The sequence below is a fragment of the Salmo salar genome, chromosome 01 (assembly GCF_965601325.2).
Source record: "Salmo salar chromosome 01, fSalSal1, whole genome shotgun sequence".
NCBI lineage: Eukaryota > Metazoa > Chordata > Actinopteri > Salmoniformes > Salmonidae > Salmo > Salmo salar.
The window spans coordinates 31,648,042-31,675,688 of NC_138291.1; the positions used below are offsets into that span (position 1 = coordinate 31,648,042).

Genomic DNA, 27,647 nt, shown 5'->3' on the forward strand with positions numbered 1-27,647 from the left:
TTATTAGCATTGTCCACATGTGTATTTAATTTAACGCCCAAAACGGCTTTCATATATCTATTTTGGCCAGCCTGTCATTCTTCGTATTTCCACGGTATCGACTAGATGGGATACAGTTTGTCAGAATTGCCCAGAATGTACTTTTCGTAACAGGTTATGAGAATTAATGTAGCAGTTTAGGAGATATAGGTTAAGGTTAGGAAAGGGATTTGGGTTAACTAAAATGCTACATTTTTCAACTTTATATAGCAATTTGACATAAACCGTATACCATCTAGCCGTGATCGCATTCGTCCTGAAAAAAAGCTAGTAGTAGACAGCTAGCTAGTAGCTAAATCTCAGATTGTGGTTGTGCGTGGTAATGTTTAGCATTATATCGATCTTTTCCCTATTATGGCTGTACGTTGGTTATGCAGGTAAGCATGAGGACATGTAGCTTATCATATATTCCTGACAGTTTATAATAGTAGTTATCTCTATTATTTCAACTTTGTTTATTTAGCTAGCACCGTTCAGATATCTAATACAGCGTAGCTAGCTAGCCTACATTTAGCTTGTACCTAAAAGACAAAACAATTACGCCACAGTAGTGTTTTCATTCATATGTGTTGATTTATTGCACTTTGGTTGACATTTGATGTTCTCAGGGAGCAAAATTGCTGTCAAGGGACAGGTGAGGTGACTGGGCGTCCTTTGTTTACCAGTGGTGCACTTGTTCCAAAGAGGATCATTGTCCTCCAACATAGGGAGCCCCGTTAAAATTCTACAAAATGTAGCTAGCTACAGCTTTCCTTCCCCCTTCCATCACTGATTAGAACTTCAAAATAACTGGACAGGTAAAAGTAATCTGGTGGAGCCGGTGCGTTCACATGTCCACTCATGGGTTGTGTTCCAGTAGTGCACAACATTGCCAAATCTGTTTTCTTATTGGACAAGTCCAAAGGCTCCATTAGAATTCCTTTAAAGTGCACATTTCCTTCCTCAGTAATAACTGACTGATGACACATGATTGGACATGTGAACTGACATGTAATCTGGCTCTACCAGATTACTTTTACCTGTCCAGTTATTTTGAAGTTCTAAAGACTCAAAGATGACTCAGATGGAGGTCTAATAGGCCTGTAGATGATGCTCATTTGAGATGGGAGCTAGAAGGTAACAGTCTAGGAACATACAGAGAGGGAAATGTCAGATGAGTCAAAATACCCCCGGAACGAGCCACACTGGGAGCCAAATTTGAAATACAATACATTGTATACATGGAGCAGGGTGGAAAAATCGCATTAAAAAAACTATTTAAATGTATTTTCGGAAGAACTGTGGTCACCATTCATGTAATACATTAAATATATAGTCTGCATAAGACTGAATTGGGGAGTTATTTCATAGTTTTTTCACAGGTAGGCCTACATTATTTTCCCATTTCAATCTTTTAGCAACCGTATTCTTGGAGTGACTGTTATGGGCAGAGCAGCCCATCCAATATGCACTTCAATATTTTTATATGCAACCTGGAATTAAATTTAATAGCACCAGTGCTTCTATAGTGAAACAAATCTCACATTGGTGCCATTTGCGAGCGATGTTGTTAGGCGACATTGTATCGTTGTTTCTTCTTCAGAGTGCACTGGCAACAACAATTTCATTTCACAGAGACAACACGGGTTCTTCAACTTTAGCACTAGCCAATATCCACACATTTTTTAATGATCTGAATGAAGATGATAGTGAAGGGGGTGATTGAATTTACAATATACAATTGGGGTTGGCCTCTAGCCAATTTGTTCCTGAGCTTGTAGCTAATCGGCGGGCCAGAACATATAGCCTACTATCTGCCCAATTCATATCCCCACACTGCACATTTAACACGTGGTTAGTGGGATAATCAATTAAATGACAATGTGATAATTTCGATCTGATTACAGTGGTTAATTCACTAATGTCTCTATTAATAGGCCTTTACCTACTCTATTAAAATATGTTAATCATAAATGTATTTCTCCAATGCCAAACCAGTGTGTCTTGTTTGCAACGAAACTGTTGCTGTTTGCAAAGAATTCAATCTGAGATGTCATTATGAATCTAAGCATGGTACTTTCAGAAGTTGATTTTCCACCCCAGACATGAGGCCAAAGTCTGACGCAGAAAGCAGGTAGGCCTATTTAAGGAGTGCATTGTGACAGTATTGGAGGAAATAGCTATAGTGACAAATATATGGATAACATAATTGCGTCTGTCAAACAGGTGTGGTGGAAAATTCTAACCAAGTTAGAGAGACTTTGTTATTTCTTCAAACAAGCAATCTTTATTAATAAGAATTGCAATAATGAAGCTGGTCAGTTATGCACTCTGATGTGTACCGCCAAGAGTTCGATGACACGAGTGAAGCCTTATAAAGATAAACTCTTATATAAGCATATACAAAACACGTTATCTTGGTATGTGTACGTGTGTGGAGAACGAGACGAAACTAGGGTAAAAGGTACAGATGTGAATTGGTCGTCTCGTTCTGTGGCAACAGCTAGTTCTAGTCTAGTGAGTCAAAACAACAGGAAATCACTCTAGACAGTTTCTCTGAAGTAGATCAACGGTTCCCCATTTTGAAATGCAAGAAGCTATACAGCCTTAAAAAGATCATTCATTATACAAGCATTAAAGAGGTTTGACTAAAATTCCCCTTACACAGGTAAGCCTAACTCCTTCTTTTTTTAAATAGTGGTCCAACAAAGCCCTCTTGTTAGTAAATTTGCCTACTCAACTTTCAGCACAGGGCGCTGCCCATATTGATTTTAGAAACCGCGATCCACGTGGCTGCATCTCAACAGATATTTGTTCTATTTCATCCAATTGTATTCTATTCTCTGGTTTTTACCATGGACCTATTTCCCTAATATTATAATTAAGCTTTCACATATGTTTTTTACACTTTTTATCAAGCTGTTGGTGCTTGCTTCTATTTATGCCAAATCAGTTGACCGCTGTAGGTTGAACTTCTTGTTTCCTAACATTATTCCTTTACAATTTTTTGTAGCGAATAGAGAAGACCCTATACCCATCATATCCCACATATGTTAATCAAAGCAGCGGTGGAGTGGCTTGTCTGTCCTGGAGATCATGTGGCGGGCTTATAGTGTGTTCTTTCAATCAGTTTAGATGTCGTGAAAAAATGAAATAGTAAGCCTATAGGCAACTCCAGTGACATGTAATAGCCTATTAACTTTATTTTTATGCAAACCTCCAGAACATACATTGCGAAACTTGAAAGAACTCGTGGTTCTCACGGTCAAGCGAAATTATACAATGTATCACTTGTACTCTCTGAAAAGGAAAGAATAATATGATTTATTTGACAATTAAAAAAAAAAAATATATATATATATATATATATATATATATATATATAACCACACATGTTGATCCAATACATTTAAAAATCATTCAGGATAACACAACAAAGTTTAGAAAAGTATTTCCATTGTGGTCTTCTTAATACAATACAATGTAGCCTAACAACATCGTTCGCAAATGGCACAGATGTGAGTTTCTTTTTACTATAGAAGCACTGGGCCTCTTAGATGTTAATTCCAAGTTGCATATCAATGTTTTTAGGCTCATATGACGGTCTGCTCTGCCATTTCGCTCCTTCACACCAGGGCTGCCAACAATATAGGGTTGCTATAATACGTAAAGGGAAAATAATTGACCTGTGGAAAAACTATAAAATAGCTCCACTACCATAAGATATATTAAAGCTGCAATATGTACCTTTTTGGGGGACTGACCAAATTCACATAGAAATGTGAGTTTTAGATCTGTAATTCTCATTGAAAGCATGTATAGGAAGTGTTAGATCTATTATATGTACCATATTTCTATGCTTCCCATTCTTAAGTATAGTTTTTGCTTCTTTTACTTTTGTACACCAACTTTAAAAAGCTGAAAATACAATATTTTGGGTTATTGAAAATATATTTCACAGCTGTTTAGATGGTACAATGATTCACTACACTATACATTGCTTGTTTTGTCACAAACTGAACTTAGGCGAACTATTTGAATTTTTGCAACCAGGAAATGGCAGAGCAATTTCTGCATATTGCACCTTTAATTGAATAGTGACCACAGCCCTTCCGAAAATATATTGAACAAAAATATAACCGCAACAATTTCAAAGATTTTACTGATTTACAGTTCATATAAGGAAATCAGTCAATTGAAATAAATTAATTAGGCCCTAATCTATGGATTTCACATGACTGGGAATACAGATATGCATCTGTTGGTCACAGGTACCTTTAAAAAAAATTAGGGGCGTGGATCAGAAAACCAGTCAGTATCTGGTGTAACCGTCATTTGCCTCATGCAGTATGACACATCTCCTTCGCATAGAGTTGATCAGGCTGTTGATTGTGGCCTGTGGAATGTTGGCCCACTCAATGGCTGTTCAAAGTTGCTGGATAATGGCGGGAACTGGAACACGCTGTCGTACACATCGATCCAGAGTATCCCAAACATGCTCAATGGGTGACATGTCTCTTTTTATTTCAGCTCATGAAACACTTTACATGTTGCATTTATATTTTTATTCAGTGTACATTTAAATTGTGTTTTAATGCAATTTTGTCCCACCCTGCTCCATTTCAAATTTGGCTCCCAGTGTATCTTTACTTCCGGGCTATTTTGATGCAACTTGCAATTCCTTCTCTGTATGCTCCTAGGTCACAGTTAGTGATGCAATGGTAAAACAATGGGTGGATTAACGCTGATTGTGCTGCATTTACCCTCCACTAAACCACTGGTCATAGTGCTTACAAATATGGCCATTGGCCAAGGTTTTATTCAGGGTCACACTATCTCATATTCAGTAGGCAGCAAACAGAGAAGATACCTGGGACCTATTCAGGTTCAAATGTTGCAGATACAGGCTAAATATGAACGGACACAATTACCTGTCATATTCTGCATTACACACCATATGTAGGGGGCCCAAGACTGACCATCGGTCATTCAGTGGTCAACCATCCTCCACAGTCCCCATGATGTGTTCTACACCGTTGCCAGTAGGTGGTTATGAATCATGGTCAAATTTTCCGAATCTATATGTCTTGGCCGACCATTGCTCAATTCTTGTAGTCTGTTCTAGGCTATACACTTCTGTCTGAATGTCCTGCAATATATTCTCCTGAATTTAAGCCCCTGGGCCGTAACTAATCCATTTTGTGTACAGGCAGTTTTACCTCTTGAATCCTGTATGGATATGGAAGTTGGCATAAAATATTTAGAAAAATTTGATCTATGTCATTGTGGTATTCCATCAGCACCTTAGTTGGTCTCACGTTTCTGCCAGAGATGCCAAGTGCTTGATATCCCATGTAAATACAATACATTTCAAATTGTTTTTAATAGGAAATATAACATCAAACTCCTGCGCAACTCTGTATACGATCCCTTTGTACAGTCCATTGAAGACTAGTTTATGACGCGCGTGAACAAACCCTCTGAATTGATGCGTGGGAGGGGCAACACCGCAGTGCATAGTGCTGTTGGACTGTACCGAGGAGAATCAGCCATTGAAAACAAATAATCGTTACATACCTACATAAAGAGAAAGGATACGTATTTGGATGACACAACATCGATTATGATCATTGTTGGCTAGCTGATGGAAACGGACATCTTTAGAAATGTGCGCGAATGTCTTTGGCGCTTTGAAAAGGTGAGACATTTCATGCGCAGCTGGGAAGGTGGTGAGACATTGCTGGCGTCTGTTACATTGAAACAGAAACCTAGCAACTGACAGTTTTGAAAATACGTTTTGTCTGAGAGATAGGCCAGAGGCAGCACTGCAAGCCTATGTGGCGGTATGTGAGTTGGTGCATGCATTCTTTGCGGTGTCACTGTTGTTGTGTTCACTGCTATTTCTATCTCCTTTCGTCGGTAAGTAAATTATTAGATCGGCTGCTTACGATTACATAATGCTTAAAGCCCTCTGTAGTAGGCATGTAGTAACGTTACTGTAGATAGGCATGCAATGCAAAGTATTTGCTCACTGGTTTGCTGCGTTTGAAGAGGGACTGTTCTAGAACTCGTATTGGAGAATGGGTCTCTCAGACAATAAGCCTCACGGAGCATCACCTTACACCGGGGTTCCCCAACTGGTGATTTTATTTGCCCCCCCCCCCCCCCCCCCCAAAGTTTTCTGAGCCAAATTCTTTTCATTTTGTTCCATTGTTGGACATAAAATACTAAAAACACCAGCAAATCAGCTCAAAGTTACTTACATTTAGGAAAGTTTTACCACGCATAATAGAGAAATGGATGAGATCGTATACAAACGTAAGTAAGGTTTGAAACGATTGTTTTAATCAAATGTTATATCTGTTTGAGCTTCCTGCGGTCAATTTGAAGTCTACAAATTATTTGTAATTATGTTCCGGCCACCTGACCATCCGCTCCCCCAAAAATTGTCCCGCAGCTGAATTTAGTTGATCCCTGCCTTACACAGCTCAATTCTAGACGACAGGTATGAATGTATTGATGACCTGGGTCTAAGATATGTAGACATATTAGCCATGTTGGCAGCCCACAGAAGACTTCAAGTTTGATCTGTTTGCTCATATCTAGTTCTGTGTCGGGCAATTTTTGATTTGTAAACTGTTGGCCTCACAGGTAGCCTAAGCCGTGCCCCATTGTGGCCAGAAAAGGGGCATTTGCCGGTGGCATCCTGGTTTGGAGACCTTTCCAGAGACTCAGAATGTGGTCATAACAATGTTTGTCCCTTCCTGATAGGCTACCTCTCTCTGGCATACAGAGTGAGGTTACATATCTGGGAGGTTTGACTAGCCTTTCGGGTTTAATTTATTACTCATCCTAAACTGACAGCAAAATGAAATGTATGCTGTTTTATTCAATGCAACTCATGTAGAGTTACATTAACTCATCTAGTTGTCGATTTGTGTGGATTCGGCCCATGGTTGTCACCATGCTTTTAGGTAGTACAATAGCAGCACAGTATTATTTGTGATGGTCTTTCATACTACTGTGTCTGGTTATATTCATTCAAAAGACAACAAGTAGCCTAGTGCCTGTCTCTCTCCTGAGGCCTGTTCTGGAAAAATGAAATCATTTTGTCTTTCATTTCTCGTTTAGCCCTCAGAAATACCTGTTGTCCTTTCTGTGTCAAACCATTTCAATTCAGCAAGCCATGACACCCACCATCTCACATTATTCTCAAATCGTTTCTGTAGTTAAACAGATAAGATTCCTACAACATTATTTTGTAGAAATGTAATTTGATCTCTGATTAAAAAAAATTGCACCCAAAATGACCATTTTAATTTATAGGATTCATACAGTATTCAGTAAATATAGTACCTAACATCTTATTTTGACCAAACTTTTTTTTCTAACAATGTGTAAGAAAGTGGTGATCAGCCCAGTCATTCTGGATGGAGGCTAACGGTTTAATCTAAATTACACTATAGTGCCTGGAAATACAATGGCATTGCAAAAGTAGTCATATTTAGTAGGAAATAACTTCATCAGCATTATCATGTCGCCAAATTTACTTTAGACAGATGGTAATGTTGTCATTAGCTATTAAAGTTTGTCAAACATAGCTAACAATGCTAACTTTAGCCGGCTAAAATCCAGTGGCCTCCCCTCAATCTTAGCTAGCTAATGTTCTACTGCATCTAAAGTCAATATGTTGACCTCAAAATGATGACAAAAGGTTTTCCGACTAATTATTTGCCTCCTTTTGAATTTCATTGTATTTCCAAGCCACTAATGCACTTTTGATTAAATCTTCATCAGCACTCATTGACGATGCATTGAGTAGAATGCTCAGTCGGCTATCAGTCCAAAACGAATGTTCAAAACAATATTTTGACAAAACATGCAACCCATGAATTGATAAGGTATGACATCAACCCATGCTTTGGTTTTGTTGGCCACTGTTTCAAATGCTAACTTTTAAGCATTTGTGCCACAAATCCAATTCAAGTCAATGGTACCTATATTAGCATTTTCACGCTTCATGTTTGCCACAAATGCAAAAAAGTTAGCATTTGAAACAGTGGCCAGGTAAACAAAACAAAATAATGGGTTGCTGTCAGACATTGTCCATAGACTGCTTACATGGTAAGGAAACCAATATGTCATTTGGGTGAACTATCCCTTAAACATTGAGGGGTTCTTAAAAAAAATCACTTAATAGCAGGAACAGCACCATTTAGTGGTCAGAACCTGGTATTATCAGGATGTGGGATGGGACATAAACCTAACAACATCAATGACTAATTGAACAGGGAAAAACAAACAAAAACAAATTCACTGAGAATACATTACATCGGCTGAAGAAACAATACTCCAAGCTGCAGCTCCATACTACTTGTCAAACACAGAGAAATGATACTGTATAGTCATTGTTGGGTTGGGATTGGTGTGGGGGTTCGTGGGAGGCTTTGGACAATTTCTTTGGATTCCTAATGTCTTACTCAACGTTAGAAAAAAAAGGTTTGGTCCAAATCAAATGTTAGTTCCTATATTTATTGAATATAATACAAATCCTATAAATTAAAATGGCCAATTTGAATGCTAATCTTATCTGTTACTAGCAACAAAATAGATTTCAGAACAATCGTGTGGCGTGTAGGAGAATACTATAAGCCCTAGGCCTATATTGTCTCAACTGACTTTTTCCAATGGCTCTCCTTTAGAGGTTGACCGATTTATGATTTTTCAACGCCGATACCGATTATTGGAGGACCCCAAAAAATCCGATACCGATTAGTCGGCCGATTTAAATAAAAAAAATAATATATATATATTTTTGGGGGGGGATTTATTTATTTGTAATAATGACAATTACAACAATACTGAATGAACACTTATTTTAACTTAATATAATACATCAATAAAATCAATTTAGCCTCAAATAAATAATGAAACATGTTCAATTTGGTTTAAATAATGCAAAAACAAAGTGTTGGAGAAGAAAGTAAAAGTGCAATATGTGCCATGTAAAAAAGCTAACGTTTAAGTTCCTTGCTCAAACCATGAGAACATATGAAAGCTGGTGGTTCCTTTTAACATGAGTCTTCAATATTCCCAGGTAAGATGTTTTAGGTTGTAGTTATTATTGGACTATTTCTCTATACGATTTGTATTCCATATACCTTTGACTATTGGATGTTCTTATAGGCACTTTATTATTGCCAGTGTAGCAATATAGCTTCTGTCCCTCTCCTCGCTCCTACCTGGACTCGAACCAGGAACACATCGACAACAGCCACCCTCGAAGCATCGTTACCCATGTAGAGGAAGGGAAAAAACTACTCCAAGTGTCAGAGCGAGTGACGTTTGAAACGCTATTAACGCGCACCCCGCCAACTAGCTAGCCATTTCACATCGGTTACACCAGCCTAATCTTGGGAGTTGACAGGCTTGAAGTCATAAACAGCTCAATGCATTGCGAAGGGCTGCTGGCAAAACGCACAAAAGTGCTATTTTGAATGAATGCTTACGAGCCTGCTGGTGCCTACCATCGTTCAGTCAGACTGCTCTATCAAATCATAGACTTAATTATAACATAATAACACACAGAAACACGAGCCTTAGGTCATTAATATGGCCGAATCCGGAAACTATCATCTCAAACAAAACGTCATTCCTGTTACATTGCACAACCTTCAGTGTTATGTCATAATTACGTACAATTCTGGCAAATTAGTTCGCAACGAGCCAGGCGGCCCAAACTGTTGCATATACCCTGACTGCGTGCAATGAACGCAAAATGACACAATTTCACCTGGTTAATATTGCCTGCTAACCTGGATTTCTTTTAGCTAAATATGCAGGTTTAAAAATATATACTTCTGTGTATTGATTTTAAGAAAGGCATTGATGTTTATGGTTAGGTACAGTCGTGCAACGATTGTGCTTTTTTCGCAAATGCGCTTTTGTTAAATCATCCCAGTTTGGTGAAGTCGGCTGTCTTTGTTAGGAAGAAAGTGTCTTCACAGTTCGCAACGAGCCAGGCGGCCCAAACTGCTGCATATACCCTGACTCTGTTTGCAAGAGAAGTGACACATTTTCCCTAGTTTAAAGAAATTCATGTTAGCAGGCAATATTAACTAAATATGCAGGTTTAAAAATATATACTTGTGTATTGATTTTAAGAAAGGCATTGATGTTTATGGTTGGAGCAACGTGTACCTAAGCGATTATATGCAACGCAGGACAGGCTAGATAAACTAGTAATATCATCAACCATGTGTAGTTAACTAGTGATTATGATTGATTGATTGTTTTTTATAAAATAACTTTAATGCTAGCTAGCAACTTACCTTAGCTTCTTACTGCATTCGCGTAACCTCGTGGAGTGCAATGTAAAGCAGGTGGTTAGAGTGTTGGACTAGTTAACCGTAAGGTTGCAAGTTTGAATCCCTGAGCTGACAAGGTAAAAATCTGTCGTTCTGCCCCTGAACAAGGCAGTTAACCCACCGTTCCTAGGCCGTCATTGAAAATAAGAATGTGTTCTTAACTGACTTGCCTAGTTAAATAAAGGTCTAAAAAAAAATAAAAAATAAAATGTTTTACTACAAAATAAAAAATTGTCCAAATTGGCGTCCAAAAATACCGATTTCCGATTGTTATGAAAACTTGAAATCGGCCCTAATTAATCGCCCACTCTGATTAATCGGTCGACCTCTACTCTTCTTAGACAATACTACATATAGACTATAGTCAAAACCTATGTAACACTGACATTATTTGAGGCTTTTCATTTGGGTTTATTATCTGAGTGGTATTGCAATGTAACCAATAGACATGTTTTCCTCGGGACTGTCTAAATATGGTTTAAATGGACCCTAGTAATCCCATAATGACTGCCAAATCGGCGCTCTCTCACCATAATCCCCGTTTGGAAAAATCCCTCATATGGTGAACAACAGTGATACACTGTCTCTTTAAGAATGAGAAGAATGACCTGTCTATTGTGACATTACAGACACATCACTTAAATAGCAGCAGAGGAACCGCCTGCAAATACAATATTTTGAGAGCCTCTCAATCTGCGGTGTCTGGATGCCGATGGTGCAGAATTTAGGCTACTGGTGTGTTCTTCTGAGCCAGCTTGATCTTATTCATTGAGTTTTCCCTCTGGAGTTTTTGTAAGTAGTGTTGTTGACTATTTTATACAATTAAGGAAACAGTCATCTTTGAGTGAGAGGAATTAGTTCTGTTGGGTGTCATTTTCAGTCCGCTCAGACGTTCCCTAAAGAATGTAACTCAATTATGGTTATTTCAGACCTGGGGAGTAAAACGGCATTGTTGTCGCTGCAGTAATCAGATGTAGTTCAGTGGCGTTCATTAGACAGCCTTGGACATAAACTGAAATAGTAGCCAACACTGTGTCTGGAGCTGTAGCCTACTTTCAGTAAGGAGTTTAATGATTGTCATGCTAGTGTTATAATTGAATGTTTTAATTAATTTATTGCCTGTTTTTAGGACATGCCTGCATAATTCTTGTTGGTTAAACGGTCACACTAACAAATTGGTATTGTACTTTGATCAAGTGCATCAAGTTCATTTAAACCTCCAGTAACTATTTGTTCTTTGAGGTAAGAACAGGGTACAAAAGCGTCTTGTTCACGCTTGTTTTTATTTTGGGTGGAGCTTGGAAAACCGCAGGCAGCTTAGGTCAACATTACATAATGGAAACAAGAACACCTGGCCTAACATACGGAATTGGACAAGCCTCATACTGATAAGCTTATTTTTTTCTTCACATTTTCCTATTTTAAAGTTGAACAACTGATTGAAAAAATATGACATTTTAGAGAGTGTAGATTTTGCCTATGAATGTGTTTAGTTGTGAACTTTTGTTATTGCATTTGTGCTGTGCCTGTTTTGCAGCTTGTTTGGAAAGCCCTTTGATGGTGGAAAGAGGATGGACCATGGCAGCCAGCAGCAGCACCCAGCCATGATACGACTCTATGAGGTCCAGCGGGAGGTCCAGTCTCTGGGCCCTCAGGTGTGCACCTTCAGTGGGTTGAAGAACGAGCGGGAGTATCGACGGCTGGAGCGCGAGCTGACCCGGCTGCTCCTGGAGGTGGACCAGGTGGACACGGAGGGCAGGGCAGACCTACAGGGGGCACGCAAGAGAGCAGCCCAGGAGGTGGAGGGGCTGCTGCGCTACCTTGAGGAGAACGCCACCCACCCGTCCCGCCTGGCCATCGAGGAGCTGAGCCGGGAGGCCCAGAGGCTGGTGGAGCAGGGGGTGGTGGAACCGCAGCGGGCCGGGGGCACAGCAGAGATCAGTGATGAGCTGGTGGATGCCGTGCAGGAGCTGATACTGAGGCTTACCCAGGTGAAGACAGGAGGAAGTGTACCCCTCCGTAAGGCTCGCTATCGGGCCCTGACACGACTGTGTGCCGTGCAGGACGTGATCGAGGGGCGCACGCGCCAGCAGACCCTCCCCCTGTCAGAAGACACGCACGTGGCCGTGCAGAGGATCAACCAGGTGATGGTGCAGGTGAGTGGGGCGCGCAGCCAGCTGGTGGCACTGCTGATGGGGCTGAGTGGGAGGGATAGCTGTGCCCACCTGTCCCGCGTGCTCACTGAGCTCCTGGTGGAGCTGGACGCCCTGGATGTGTCGGGGAACGCAGCGGTCCGGAACTACCGCAAACAGGTGGTGGAGGAGATCAACGGCCTGCTCAAACACCTGGACCTGGAGGGAGAGGGAGACGACACCCGCAGGTACACAGCTTTACTACAATTACAAATAATAGTACAGAAAGGAAATACAGTATGCATGTGTGTATACATGCTTTCAGGTAGATCTTGGCTCAGAAATGTGATGTTGTATACATCTTTTTCTTTTTTCAGGTATGACTTGGCGCAGAATGACTCAATCCGTCAGATTGAGGCGGTGCGGGGTCGGGTGGGCCAGCTGCGCGGGGAGGTCCTGCGACACTGTGGGGTGGGCGACCTCTTCAGGCCCAAGCCTGAGCTCCAGAGTCTCCTCACACACCTGGACCAGGTGGACACGGCCCGTAACCCCTGTATCCGTGAGGCCCGCCGACGCGCTGTGCTAGAGGTCCAGGCTGTCATCACCTTCCTGGACCTCCGTGAGGCCCTGATCTGCCGCCAGCCCGGCTCCAACGAGCCCCCACAACACAGGGCTGTGTGGATGGTCCTGGGCAGCCTGTCAGACCTCCAGGCCCAGGTACTCTGCTTCAACGGCAAGCGGGCCGACAAGAGCTACATATTGCTTGAGGAGCTTCTAACTAAACAGCTGCTGGCCCTGGATGCAGTTGACCCACAGGGTGATGAGATGACCAAAGTGGCCCGCAAGCAGGCAGTCAAGTTTGCCCAGAACATCCTCAGCTATCTGGACATGAAGACAGACGAGTGGGAATACTAATCCACTGGAAAAGACTATACATAGCTGAAGTATGCGTCCGCCGACCTATTAAATTGTATATATACACTGGTGTATCATCACTCTAAGAGTTGGGGTCTGTACATTTTGACTAAATCCCAGAATTCACTGCAGCAGCGCTTTTGGTCTCTTTGTTGTCATTGTCACTGGCCTGTGGGTAAAAAAACCAACCCAAGAACATTTTTGTGAAATACAATTTGGAGAAAAGTGTTATGACGTGCTTTTGAAAGTTTATTGAGCATCTTTTTTAAATCTACTGTATGTGTATGAGTTTTGATCAGTGTTGTTGTGTGGTTGTAAAGCCTGCGGCCAAAAGCACTGAAGCCTGTTATGGTGGTGGTCAGAGTAGTTAAGATCCAATCACGTCATCTGTTTTTCAAAAGCAGGAGTGGGACTAGAGTAATTACATCTCAATGGTATCCATGTTTTGCTTGACTACTTTGGAGGTCAGTTGTAAATTAACCCAAACGATGTCTGTGATGTCTCAAAATACTTCTTTACCGAGATGAACAGAGAGTGTACATCAGCACTGTGAGACAAGATCTTCACCTGTTCATTTTGCTTCTCCTCTGCTCCCTTTCTTCCTTTAATCAACACTTCTGAGGCAAACTCCCCTAACCATGGCTGGACACACCAGTCTCTGGCAACTGTTCAGATGACAAATGAAAAGGAGAGCTTATTCATGGCTTTACCCACTGGCCTACAATAATGAAGATGGGCATGGAACTCAGTGAAGTTAAACGGCCTGTGAGATCCTTTGTCAACTTGGAGGGTTAGTTAAAGGCCTAGTTGTAAAGACTGAATATTTGTAGACATGATAAATTACTATGTTTGTCTGTAATTTGTAGCTAAATGTTGATTGTGACTTGTGTGTTTGTGAGGCTATATCCTGTCTGCATTGAATTTAGTGAAGGGGAAAAACAGTGTGGAGGTGGTTTTGTTTTTGTCTGTGACTTTTCTATTGTCAGAGGAGTGTGTCTGGGAGCCCTGGTGAGGGTCACTGATTTTACGTTACTATTATTATAGCTGTTGACAGTGATCACAGTGGACAGGGCAGTCTAAAACCGCTTCAGCAGAGGTAGGAAGCTATTAGTAAAAAAAATCTGTGTCTTTCCTTTCACCCCCCTTCTGGTGTTTTTATCCCAAACAAAGCAGCCCCCACCATACTCCACAGACAAGCTAGGGAGGGACTGGCTGCTACCTTTTACAAAAGAATCCTGAATGCACAAAGACAAGAAAAAGCACTAAATGGGTGACTGAGGAGCACCTAGGAAATTGTCACCGTGAGAAATTTGCACTTTTTACACATTTTCAGCATTATACCTCAGCTGTTAATAAATGGACCCCTGCATGCCTGGTAGATAGCCCTAAGTACTAACAGAGCATAAACAGTCCTCAGTTAACTCCCACAGAACTCCCAGACTCTCAACACGACAGGGGTTATTCAACCCTTCCCCTGCTGCTGTTGAAAAACATATGGCACAAAAACAGTGAAATCCAGCTACACGGTCATGGGATGTCTGACTCATAAGTGAGATAATGATTCGATTAGACAGTGTTCAGTGTGGCCTTCATGTAATGGGTGTTTGTTCACACAGCAAACCTAATGCTGTCTCAAATTAACCAACCCTGCCAGATCAGAGGCTAACACTAGCTACTGTTATAATTCTCCTCTTGATCTGCTCACGTACCAGTAGGTGTGATTATCAACGCACAGTTGCACACAACCTTGCAAAAATAGAACAAACCTCTTATCTGAAAGCAATGCAAGGTGTTCTATCTGAACTATGTATGCATCAGTTGCATCCCGTGTTTGAAAATGCATTGAACATTTTAGGGGTAGAATGTATCATTTTGTCAGTGAAGAATGTTATAAGTTTGTTTTATTTTTCCAAGTACCAAAGCTGATTTATTTTAAGGAAACTTTTTATGTTCCTTACTCTGTGGTGGACCTTTTGGTTTGCTTACTTTGCAAATGGCAGGAATGTGTCTGTGGGGTACAGTATTAAATGTTTTAATTTGACGATCTGTTTCTCCAGTCGCCTTTGACTAAGTGGATTGTGACAGGCTTTGCTGTGTTTCTCATACAAGATGCACGTGTACAAACGCACACTGAGGTTTAAATGATGTGTGAATGCTTCAATAATAGGTTTGTTAGACTTTTTATTCCGACTCCAAAATAAAAAAGGTGTGTTCCGGATCTAGTTGTGTAAAGACCTTTTTATTTTTTTATTCCTGGTTTTGCCATTCCCATGACAACACTATCATATGAGTAGACAGGTTACAAAACTCCATGTATAAAAACAACTACAATTTGTTAACCTTCAAAATATCAATACTATATTTAAAGACTTTCCATTGGGAGTAGTATATCTAGCTAGATTTGTACTGCCAATGTACTTTTTGTCTGCTACAGATTTGAAAGGCCACCCAAATGAAGCCCAATGTATCACCCATTTATGTATGTACATACACTACCGTTCCAAAGTTTGGGGTCACTTAGAAATGTGACCCCAAATGGTTTTTTTTGTTTTTTTTTGTCCATTTAAAATAACATCAAATTGATCAGAAATACAGTGTAGACATTGTTAATGTTGTAAATGACTGTTGTAGCTGGAAACGGCTGATGGAATATCTACATAGGCGTACAGAGGCCCATTATCAGCAACCATCACTCCTGTGTTCCAATGGCACATTGTGTTAGCTAATCCAAGTTTATCATTTTAAAAGGCTAATTGATCATTAGAAAACCATTTTGCAATTATGTTAGCACAACTGAAAACTGTTGTTCTGATTAAAGAAGTGATAAAACTGTCCGCCTTTAGACTAGTTGAGTATCTGGAGCATCAGCATTTGTGGGTTCGATTACAGGCTCAAAATGGCCAGAAACAAAGGAACTGTCTTCTGAAACTCGTCAGTCTATTCTTGTTCTGAGAAATGAAGGCTATTCCATTTTATACAACGATGTGTACTACTCCCTTCACAAAACAGCACAAACTGGCTCTAACCAGAATAGAAAGAGGAGTGGGAGGCCCCGGTGCACAACTGAGCAAGAGGACAAGTACATTAGAGTGTCTAGTTTGAGAAACGGACGCCTCACAAGTCCTCAACTGGCAGCTTCATTAAATAGTACCCGCAAAACACCGGTGTCAATGTCAACAGTGAAGAGGCGATTCCGGGATTCTGGCCTTCTAGGCAGATTTCCTCTGTCCAGTGTCGGTGTTCTTTTGCCCATCTTAATCTTTTATTGGCCAATCTGAGATATGGCTTTTTCTTTGCAACTCTGCCTAGAAGGTCAGCATCCCGGAGTTGCCTCTTCACTGTTGAACTTTTAACTGTTGAACCCCAAACTTTTGAAAGGTAGTGTATATGGTCACATTCCATCAGTTTATAGTATAGCTTTGCATAAGGACAGATAGGAACTAAGGGTACACCTGCATTGCTTCTACACATGCATTGCTTGCTGTTTGGGGTTTTAGGCTGGGTTTCTGTAAAGCACTTTGTGACATCAGCTGATGTAAGAAGGGCTTTATAAATACATTTGATTGATTGATTGGGTAAAGAAGCTTGAGTTGAGGTGTAGACTGTTAACTGGTATGAGTTTTGGGGCACTAAAGTGCCTGTTGCCCAGCCTTGACCTCTACCTGAACCCAAAGTATCCAATCAACCATAGTCCGAGATTCCTCCCAACGCCCACACTTCATAAAGACGTCAGTGACCTTGGCCTCAACACACACACATACACAGAGGCTGACTGGTGGATTTCAGAAAAGCTCCCAGCGTTCTACATTAAAAGTCCATCATATAAAGGCTTTTCAGAGCATTAGCTCAGAAGCAGAACTGTGGGAGGGACAGGGCGACTGGCCACACGGAACACATCCAAATGTAAACCCCATGTGTGGGGTCATGACCTTTCACACGACAGAGTGTCTCAGCACGGGCTCACTTCCGCTCCATCACCTGCAACTCTGTACAGTATCACTATAGCATTATTACAGTATCAGTTTAGAGTGCCTGCCAACTTAAACACTGGGTCATTTTATAGGTACTGTGCCAAGATATTTTTTGTCTCTATTTTTCTTTCTCCCATAGGGCACAATTGTTCCTACTTATGGCCACTAGAGAGAGCCAGATAACAGGCCACGCAAACACCCAGTGACAATGTCAACGTCCAGAGAGAGGGTGTGTGTGCTGTTAATCAGGGCGAGGCCCACTCACACATATGGACTGCACCCTGCAGCGTGTTTAAACTTGGTGTCGCTATGAGGACTGCATTAGTGTGTCGCATTAACTTGAAAACATGCCAAGCGTTTCGGTTCCTCACAACATGGTTCAGTGCTGCTACACGGTAACGCTATGTGCAACAACCTGTCAATGATGCTTAGTCAAATCAATCCCCCTGCCTGCCTCCCTCCCTCCACCCACCCACCCAATCCCCCCCCAGATCAGTGCTCCCGTAGCAGTGGGTTCTTTGTATGCAAGTTACGTAACATTCTTCCCTTCTGCATCTGCACCATTACTCTGGCTAAAATAGAAACCCTGCTGGATGACATAACCATCCACACATAAACACATTGTCCTCCCCCCTTCATCACTGTTTATGTTTCAGCTCTTCTTCTCCCCATCTTTTTCTATTCAAGTTTCAAGTGTTAATGTCACATGCACCAGTACAGTGAAATGCCTTTCTTACAAACTCAAAACCCCACAATGCAATAATCAATAACAATGAAAAAAACTAGAAATAAGAAGAAATATAACAAAAACAATAAGTAAGTAAGTAAGCATACTATATACAGGGTCAGTTCCAATACCATATTTACAATGTGCAGGGATACTGGAGTGATGGAGGTACTGTAGATATATATAGGGGTAAGGTGACTAGGCAACAGAGTATAAGATAAACAGTAGCAGCAGCTTGTATGTGAGTGGGTGTGCGTGTGTGTAGAGTCAGTATAAATGTATGCGTATATTATGTGTGAGTGAACAGGTGATGGAGTGAGTGTGTGTGTGAGTGTGTAGGAACCTGTGAGTGCTCATAGAGACAGTGCCAAAATAAAAGGTTAACTCAGATAGTCCGTGTAGCTATTTTGTTAGCTATTTATCCGGTATTTTTGCTTGGGGATAGAAGCTTTTCTGGAGTCTGTTGGTGCCAGACTTGCACCGGTACCGATACTGCTTGCTTTGCAGGAGCAGAAAGAATAGTCTATGGCTTGGGTGGTTGGAGTCTAATGATTTTCCTTCCTACCACACCGCCTGATTTAGATCTTGGAGAGCTTGGCCCCACTTGAGTGAATAGTGTAGTGTGTGGGTGCTCTTGTTTGCTATGTGTGTTTATAAACAGTTTGGAGCATTCTATACTGTATTTTGTGACTCATGTCATGTAATGTGTCGCTAGAATAGTTACATACATGAAATGTATTATAATTCTATATAGAAAGACAGGGTAACGTGAGGTCCCATGATCATCCAGTGGATTCTCTTCATTGGCCGGGTCCGAGCCCCATCTGTCTGTAAGTAGGTTATTGTGAATTGAGTTTGCGCCAAACCTCGGCAAATAAACACGTAACTCAAGGACGACAGCTGTGGAATTAATCCCCCCCCACCCACCCACCCACATGGTCCCTGTGAGAAATTCTGTGGGTTTCCAGAAATGATTACACCGCCAGCGGTGAGGTCACAGCAAACAGACTGGAGGAGAGTCAGCCAGTCAGAGGGAAGATATTCTGCTCTAATGTACATAACTTATCCAGCTGCAGGGCAGCCAGAAACTATCTGGAGCAACAAGGACTGCTGACGTCTGTTATATCCCGGTTCAATTCACTGAACTGGGATAATCTCAGGACAGAGCTGCAAGGCTCATAAATGATGGGAGTAGAGTAGCAGTTGGCTGGTTGCCGCAGCAACAGGAATTACTCACTCCTCCACGGAAACTGGCCCTTGTTTGCACTGTGGATGTTGTTCTGTTTTTCCACTCCCACAAATGTACTGCTGCCCATCCCTCACCCCAACCTCAGGGACTCAGAGTACACACATGCAGACATACACAGATCCTAAAGATAGGGTAAGGCATCTCCACATATTTACTGTTGTCATTAAATCCCCCTCAAAACAGAGCAAAGCATTATTCCATTGGACAAGAGAGCTCAGCTCTACAACAACATAACTGTCTTCTGAGTGGACTCTTCAGTGGCTCTACACAGGCTGTCTTGTTTCTACTGCATATTTTGCTGTGTTTACACTCTCTGGTGAGCATCAATCTATGTTTGAAACCTTTGTAAACAGATCCCTTCTGCAGCAAGCTCAAAACCAAGTCCTACATTCTCAGTTCCCTTAAAAGCCATGCTTAAGGCTGAGAACACATATACAACACATGCCACATCTATTTACACTGTATCTGGCATCGGGTAGTGTCTAATCTTAGAGGTTGGCACATCTTCATTCATGCTCCAGGGGGCACTCGATCATTGTGGCATCCCTACCACAGCCAGGCCAGGGCTAACATTTCACCTTGGACAGTGGGCTTTGGAATGGAGAAAGCAACACAGCGTCTTGATGTGTTAGCTACTGTATTTCAGGGGCCACTGTTCCCCCAACCTGAAGTGTTCTCATTCGTCTCAAAGGATCTGTCCAGGTTTCAGATTCTCCTTCTCTCTACAGTGTTCACCTGCCCTTCAGCACGTTCTGTTGGACACTGGCATAGCCTACTGTCTGTCTATGAATACTAAGAGGAATGTGACACACCTTGGTCTCTGTTCAAATGGAGAAATGCTAAAATGGAGTTAGAAAATAGAACCCCACACCCCAACTCTCACCACTACCCGTGCTAAACAAATAGTGGTTCTATTCTTAGCAGGGGGTTAGCTGTCTCAGTGTGGAATCTGTCGGACAAACCTACCAAGTTGGAACTTCAGCGACTATGCTGTTCTCAGAATAAAGGAAACACAGAGACAAACAATGACTCAGTGACTGCATTCATGTCTACATAGCTGTCTGTCTCTGATGACATGTGGAAGGCTGGATGGACCACACTGGCTACTTCACTAACTGGAGGAAGCAGTATTTAGAACAGTTACGTGCAGTTTGACAGGTGCCCTTCAGACTTCACCAGTGGTAGACTTCCTCATAAACGCAGTGGCAAGGGAGGAGCTGCCTGGAGCAAATGGCATATTAAAACAGCAGGCTAAAGTCCACCAACCACTGCCTTACCATATCAACAGATCTTGTGCCAGCCTGGAGTTGTGGGTATGGGGACAAGACAATAAACAGATACATTTTTCTTCTCCAAGGTCCCTGGTAAAAAAACTTTTGTACCCATTAAACCAGTACACAGCATCCATCACGGAGGTACCAAAGGGGCTGCCACACCCTTTGGTACCTCCGGGAGTATAGAACAGTACCAACGTCCTAACACAAGAATCATAATAGATTAAGATTTTGGGAAGATTTGGTTTTAGGTCCAATTTCATCTCATGGATACGTCTGCTCTATTCTGATACTACGGCTAGTGTACACACCAACTCTCAACATTCAAAATACTTCCCCCTCTCCAGAGGGACCCGTCAAGGGTGCCCTTTGTCCCCGCTCCTTTTTGCACTTGCGATAGAACCGCTTTCCTTGGCCTTAAAATGATCATTATCATTCATTGGAATCCACTGAGCTGGTGAAGAACACAAAGTGTCACTGTATGCAGATGATCTTGTAACGAGTGCGCTGAGAGTCAGGAAGCAAGTACAGGAAGTGAGTGCTTCAATAAATAAACAAAACAATAAAAACAAAACACAAACAAACACACCGACATGAAACAGAGTCAATAACATCTGAGGAAAGAACCAAGGGGAGTGACAGATATAGGGAAGATAATCAAGGAGGTGATGGAGTCGCTTGACGATGGTGACAGGTGTGCGGGATAATCAGCAGCCTGATGACCTAGAGGCCGGAGAGGGAGTACACGTGACAGATCTAATATTATATATCACTAACCCTGTGAACTCTGTCGATAACATACTGCATATTTTAAACACATTTGGATCATTCACGGGTTACAAATTGAACATTCAGAAAAGTTAACATTTTCCGATCAACCCCGCTGCCAAGCAAATTCCCCATTGGAGCCCTGCATTTCCGTCTGTCTCCCTCTGGTTTTTCCTATTTAGGTGTGAATATAACACATTCTCTGGCTACCCTCCATAAAACTAATTTTGCAAGTCTAGTCACACAAGATGAAGCAGACTTACAACGCTGGGAGAGTTTGCCTCTCTCCTTAGCTGGCAGAATCCAATCTGTTAAAATCTAAATTTTACCTAGGTTTCTATACCTTTTTCTAATGTCTTCCAATCTTTATGCCCAAAATCATTTTTTACCACGTTGGATAGGCTCATCAGTCATTTTATCTGGGCAGGCAAATCACTTAGGTTACATAGAGCAATAGTTCAAAGAAGGAGACAAGATAGAGGATTGGCACTTCCAAATGTACTGCTTTCCTAATGGGTAGCCAATATTCAAAAGATTATGGACTGGTGTAATGCTTCAAGTACGAACTGGTGCTCAATAGAAGCACACTCCTGCCAATCATACTCCCTTTCTGCTCTTACTAATGCCCCACTGTCCTTGAGTCATTCAAAGTATACTGGAAACCCCATTGTGCTCTCTGCTTTGAAGATCTGGAGACAATTTCGTCAACATGTTAGACTTTCTGCCCTTTCTCTTCTAAGCCCTATCTGTAACAATCATCTATTTTTACCCTCCAAACTCCACCAGGCTTTTGTTTTGTGGCGAGAGAGAGGTTTGGCATGTTTCAAATATGTATTTTTAGAAGGGAAGTTTGACAGTTTTAATGATCTCGTAGCTAAATGTAATCTGGCTCATTCTAATATTTTCTGCTATTTTCTTTGTTTGCTCTCATTTTCCCACCTTTCCTCAACTACCTCCCAAGACATTGCTAGAAGAGATGTAACCTGATTTCTAGATTATATTACATCATACTTTCCTCTGAACCCTCTCCAATAAACAAAATTAAGACAGACTGGGGTCGTGAACTTGACCTTACAGATGACTGGTGGGAGAAGGCCCTTCTTAGGATTAACTCCACACCCTCATGTGCTCGGTTAAGTTTAATTCAGTTCAAGGACTTGCACAGAATTCACTACACTAAATAAAAACGTAGTAAATTCCTCCCAGACACAAATGAGACGTGATAGATGTTCAATCACTCCAGCAGCCCACACCCATATGTTTTATTTATGTTCTAAGCTGTCTGAGTATTGGTCATCCTTTTTTAATCCTCTCTCTAACATTCTCGATATTGACCTGTAGCCTTGTCCTTTGATAGCTATATTTGGAGTTCCATCTTTGTTTCCTAGTCTCACTAAAAGTAAAACAGACGTTGCAGCGTTTGCTTCCCTCATAGCCCGCCGGCAGATCTTGTTTAATTGGAAATCCTCCAAACCTCCCACTGTATCAGCCTGGTTGAAAGATCTAATGTCTTTTCTACACTTAGAAAAAATTAAATACACTTTGAGAGGTTGCACTGATTACGTTTTCTTGAGATGGCAGCCTTTAATTTCCTTTTCTGAACAGTTGCCTTCTATTGATCAGGAGTAATACTTTTGGCCAACAGGGGATATGAGAGAGTGTGGGAGGATAGTATGGTATGTATAGTATGTTGTGATATTTTTGTATGTATGTGTGTGTGTGTGTGTGTGTGTGTATGTATGTATGTATGTATGTATGTATGTATGTATGTATGTATGTATGTATGTATGTATGTATGTATGTATGTATGTGTGTATGTATGTATGTATGTATGTATACATGTGCATATATATGTATATTTATATATTATTATTTCCAATTGTATGTTTTAATTGATTTAATTTTTGTGTGTATGCTGCTTTTGTTGTTAAGGGGAGGTACTTAATTATGTATAAGCGGATAAAAGGATGTATCTGTTCAATTTATAATTTGTATTTCTTTATATGTCCAATAAAAATATATATGAAAAAATATATTTACAAAAATAATCATCATAGACCATACACATGTAATGAGTCTCATAGCCACAGAACTAAAAAGGTGAGCCTTTTCATGTTATGAGGGCAAACTTAAATGCCCTTTTATAAGGGCCAGTGGTGAGCACAGTGGTGTTGTCACAAGGTTGGTCACATTCAAACAAGTCCTTTAAGACCTTGTGATTAGGCTGATAGTGAGCAGGCATGTGTGACACAAGGCTCATGTTTGATATAAACTTTATGGCTTTTCCTCCTGAAAAGTACAATGTTCAACCATAATTCCTATTACATCATTCGCAGCAAATTTGCCTGACATAATTACTTTATAACAACGTATCTTCCCTTTTTATGTGTAATAGTGAAACCTGTCTTGTAAAACACTGACCTAGGAACCAAAGGAAAAATACACTGGTAATATCTTATCTGTACAAACTGCATGACTGGGTAGCCTGTACGTCCAGGCAGCCAGTGTACATATAACAACAGATATGGTTGTCCAACACAGGGCACCATAATCTTTATAGGTCTACTCAATGAATTGTTTTGCTATTTTTATTAGCACTCATTGAGATTGTGAATGCCCACAAGTCCTCGGAAGAAGAGCTCCTCTGTGTGACCTGTTTATACTTCAAATCTATCACGTTAGTTCTAAAATGGTTGTGGTGGACAAATGTTTCATATGACTCATGGCGAAAATAAGTCATACAGCGTTCTATTTTAGTGGTAGGGAACCAGGCAGTGTGTGGGCATTTTGTGGAGTGTTCTTGGACAACCTAAGTAAAATGGTGGGCCTTGGTCAGCTGTTTTCAGTTATTACAGTAACGTAGGGATAGTTTAAATAAAAAGGAAAGGTTTGGTGCTATTCAGATCCACAGTAAATGTGTACTCTATATTGCACTGGGCACAGTTGGGCAACGTTCCAGTTGTGGAGAATAAATGTGACATTTTCAGAGTAGATAACAGTCTCAGCACCCTCCTGCTCAGCTACCAGACTAGCCATGACGTCTGTGCCAGAGAGAACAAAGCATCGACGCTGACCCCGAAAGAAGTGACTAATGATAAAACACACAGACATCTCTGTCTCCATTCACATCTAAAGACATGGCAATTTCCCCTCTCAAATCTGTGTGTGCGTGTGGTGCTTCAAAAGTGAAGGGTAGGGAGTGGCAAGGGGGTGCTCCTGATACTGCAGAGAACTGGTAGCCTTCACTGTCACTAGAACACAGGGATCACCTGGGACAGGAGTCATGGATCACACCCCCACCTCACCCCTCTTCCCTCCTGCTGCAGAGCCAGGATCTTATCACAGCTCGCCCAGCAGGTGCCCATCCCTGATCATTGAGCCAATGTAATGCAGCTCTGCGTATTAACCCAGCACATTAACCCTGTGCAACCCTGCTTGGAAGTGTGCCCTAGAGGCCTCAGAACCATCAGATGGAAGACTGCCTTGAATTTAAGCTCTGAGAGGACTATCAGCATTCAGCTGCATGATCAAAGTATAATAATAAAGTATTTTGGGTAAAGTATCTTGAATCTTGCCATGACGTCTCTCTCGCTTTCTTTATCTCAGCAGGTTACCAGCTGACTAAGCTATGCTGATAACAGCAGCATCCAACCCTGATGCCCTGCTGTGTGTAGCAGTGCTTGACATGCATGGAGGAGCTGAGATGTTTAATGGACGTGTGATGATTTTACTGAACTGACGCTGTGTTAGGGAATCGGTACAGGACACTTGTAGTAGCTACAAAAAACTATTTGCTATTACAGCTCTTATGTAGGCAGCCAGAACTCACCATGGTGACTTTGTGTCAATAAAGATGGAACTTCAGTCTGGGAAAGCAGTAGTGCACTATGTTTACACTTACTGGTAAGATTAAAACTAAGATAATAGGGATGGAAAGAGAAATAGCAATGAGGAGGGCTGAAAGGAATAAAAGGAGAGGGTATGAAAGCATGTCAGGGGATGTTTTACAACAGAGATACAGAAATAGTTTCTACTGTACCTGTTTGGCTCTCATCCTTGGTTTAGAATAATCTCAACACAGCCTGTGTGAAGTGGGCCCTAGCCTTCAGGCAGGGGTAAACAGACATGGGCTTTTCATCACAAAACCAATCAATTTGGAAATCAATCTCTTTCCAAAACCAAAATGACCTCACATACAAAATATGGATGTACAGAGGACAAATGTTTACCTGTTGGGATAACCAATCAGCAGAAAGAATAATGCAGCACTGTAGAATAATCAGGCGTGTCTAATCCAGTGACCAGGAGTATTGACCTCAACCTGACAGACCACACACTAATCACCTCTGATTGGTAGTGCGGTTCAATGTAAACATGTAGTTCAAAATGGGATTGTGTGGGAGGGAGATTTACAATTTAAATCATATTTCACATTTAGAAATAATGTCGCTCATGATCTATGGATTTGACAGGCACCCACTGTAAGTAAGTAGTAGTAAGAGTAGGACACTTACTAATTGCCTTGTGAGATGAGACAGTGACCAAGCAGTTCCTACTTTTTTATTTTGTTTGGAACGTCTCTATGACCAATGACCCTGATGCCTGTGGACCATTATCTATGGGAAAAGGCTGCTCCACAATCATGTTCCATTTCCCCTCTGGCAGTACCTACAAAAATAGACCCTAAAGCAACCCCCTATCTCTCCCGCACCAAAGGCCTCAATAATTATGTTGTTTTTGTGTGCAGTATTGTAATGCAAAAGATTCAGCTTTTTATGGAGAGGTGTCCACCGTCTTAATTTGCTGAACTACTTGTCAGATATGATTATCAGACTGTGTATTATGACCATAGAACTATGCTGAACAAAAATATAAACATAACATGCAACAATTTCAAAGATTTTACTGAGTTACAGTTCATAGAAGGAAATCAGTCAATTGAAATAAATTCATTAGGCCCTAATCTATGGATTTCACGACAGGGCAGGGGCCCACCCACATGGGAGCCAGGCCCAGACAATCAGAATGAGTTTTTCCCCACAAAAGGGCTTTATTATTTTATTATTTTTTCTTGTCGTGTCCCGTGTATATATATATATTTACATATTTTCTTCGCATATCTTTTTATATATTTTTTTTTCTAAAAACTCAACCTCAAAACACTCTCCTGCAACCTGCCTCACCAATAAATAAAAAAAAAAAGTATTATTTACCTCAAATCTGAAATCCACAACAGAAGCTAGCCAGAGGTTAGCCAGAGGCTGGCCAGTTCACTGGCTAACGTTGGAGTTCAGCTAGCCACGGTTGGCGGTCATCAGCTATCCCTTAGCTCGAAAAGCTATCGCCAGTTTTGTACAGCGCGACTCAGACCAGAGCATACCAGACCTATTTTTCTCTCCATATCTCTGGATTTCTACTGCAAGCTCTGGACATTTACACCTGGATCTTGCAGCTAGCTAGCTGCTACCCAAGTGACTATTGGCTAACGTCGGTTCCGGCGCTAACATCAATTATTCCGGAGCTAGCCAGCTGAAGAGTTCCATCAGCCACTCCTGGGTTACAATCACCTATCCGGACCCATTTTACTGCCGATGCGGAGCCCCATCGGGCCTTCACGAATGGACTACCGACGTTATTTGCCCGAGGGAGTTATCCAACTGGCCCCTCCGTCGCGATGTAACCTGAACACCCATCTGCGGCCAGCTAATCGTAAGCTGTCTTATCGGCTGCTATCTTAATAGGTCTATCGGACAATTTTCTTGGGCCACTATAACTATAACTATTTTGCCAATTGGATTGGTCCCCTCTACCACACGGAACCCCACTAATCTACCAACGGAAACGCACGAGGTGGCTAAAAACAGACCTCCCTCCATCTTCTGCCAACTTGCTACCTATGGCCCGGCTAGCTGTCTGAATCTCACTTGGACATTTGTGATCACTCGGCTAAGCATGCCTCTCCTTAATGTCAATATGCCTTGTCCATTGCTCTTCTGGTTAGTGTTTATTGGCTTATTTCACTGTAGAGCCTCTAGCCCTGCTCCTTATACCTTATCCAATCTTTCAGTTCCACCACCCACACATGCTATGACATCTTCTGGTTTCAATGATGTTTCTAGAGACAATATCTCACTCATCATCACTCAATGCCTAGGTTTACCTCCACTGAATTCACATCCTACCATACCTTTGTCTGTACATTATACTTTGAAGCTATTTTATCGCC

General features: G+C 41.4%; 1 protein-coding gene across 5 annotated transcripts; it reads left to right on the top strand.

Moving 5' to 3' along the window:
* Nucleotides 1-274: 274 nt before the first annotated feature.
* On the top strand, nt 275-15,650 carry bag5 (BAG cochaperone 5). Of its 5 annotated transcripts, none has more exons than XM_014190445.3 (3): nt 275-416; nt 11,923-12,765; nt 12,895-15,650. In XM_014190445.3, the coding sequence occupies exons 1-3, from the start codon at nt 394-396 to the stop codon at nt 13,430-13,432; spliced, it is 1,404 nt and encodes a 467-aa protein (XP_014045920.1). In that variant the 5' UTR covers nt 275-393; the 3' UTR covers nt 13,433-15,650. The 5 variants fall into 5 exon arrangements, with proteins under 5 accessions (XP_014045920.1, XP_014045932.1, XP_014045908.1 ...); XM_014190457.3 differs by lacking the exon at nt 275-416 and adding an exon at nt 2,442-2,686; XM_014190433.3 differs by lacking the exon at nt 275-416 and adding an exon at nt 4,428-5,716.
* Nucleotides 15,651-27,647: the final 11,997 nt, after the last annotated feature.

Bases quoted from the DNA above. Each gene is read 5' to 3' on its own strand.
- bag5 (XM_014190433.3), top strand. From the start codon at position 5,685: ATGTGCGCGAATGTCTTTGGCGCTTTGAAAAG. The intron at 5,717-11,922 runs GTGAGACATTTC...CCTGTTTTGCAG, and splicing joins GTCTTTGGCGCTTTGAAAAG to CTTGTTTGGAAAGCCCTTTG. The intron at 12,766-12,894 runs GTACACAGCTTT...TTCTTTTTTCAG, and splicing joins GAGGGAGACGACACCCGCAG to GTATGACTTGGCGCAGAATG.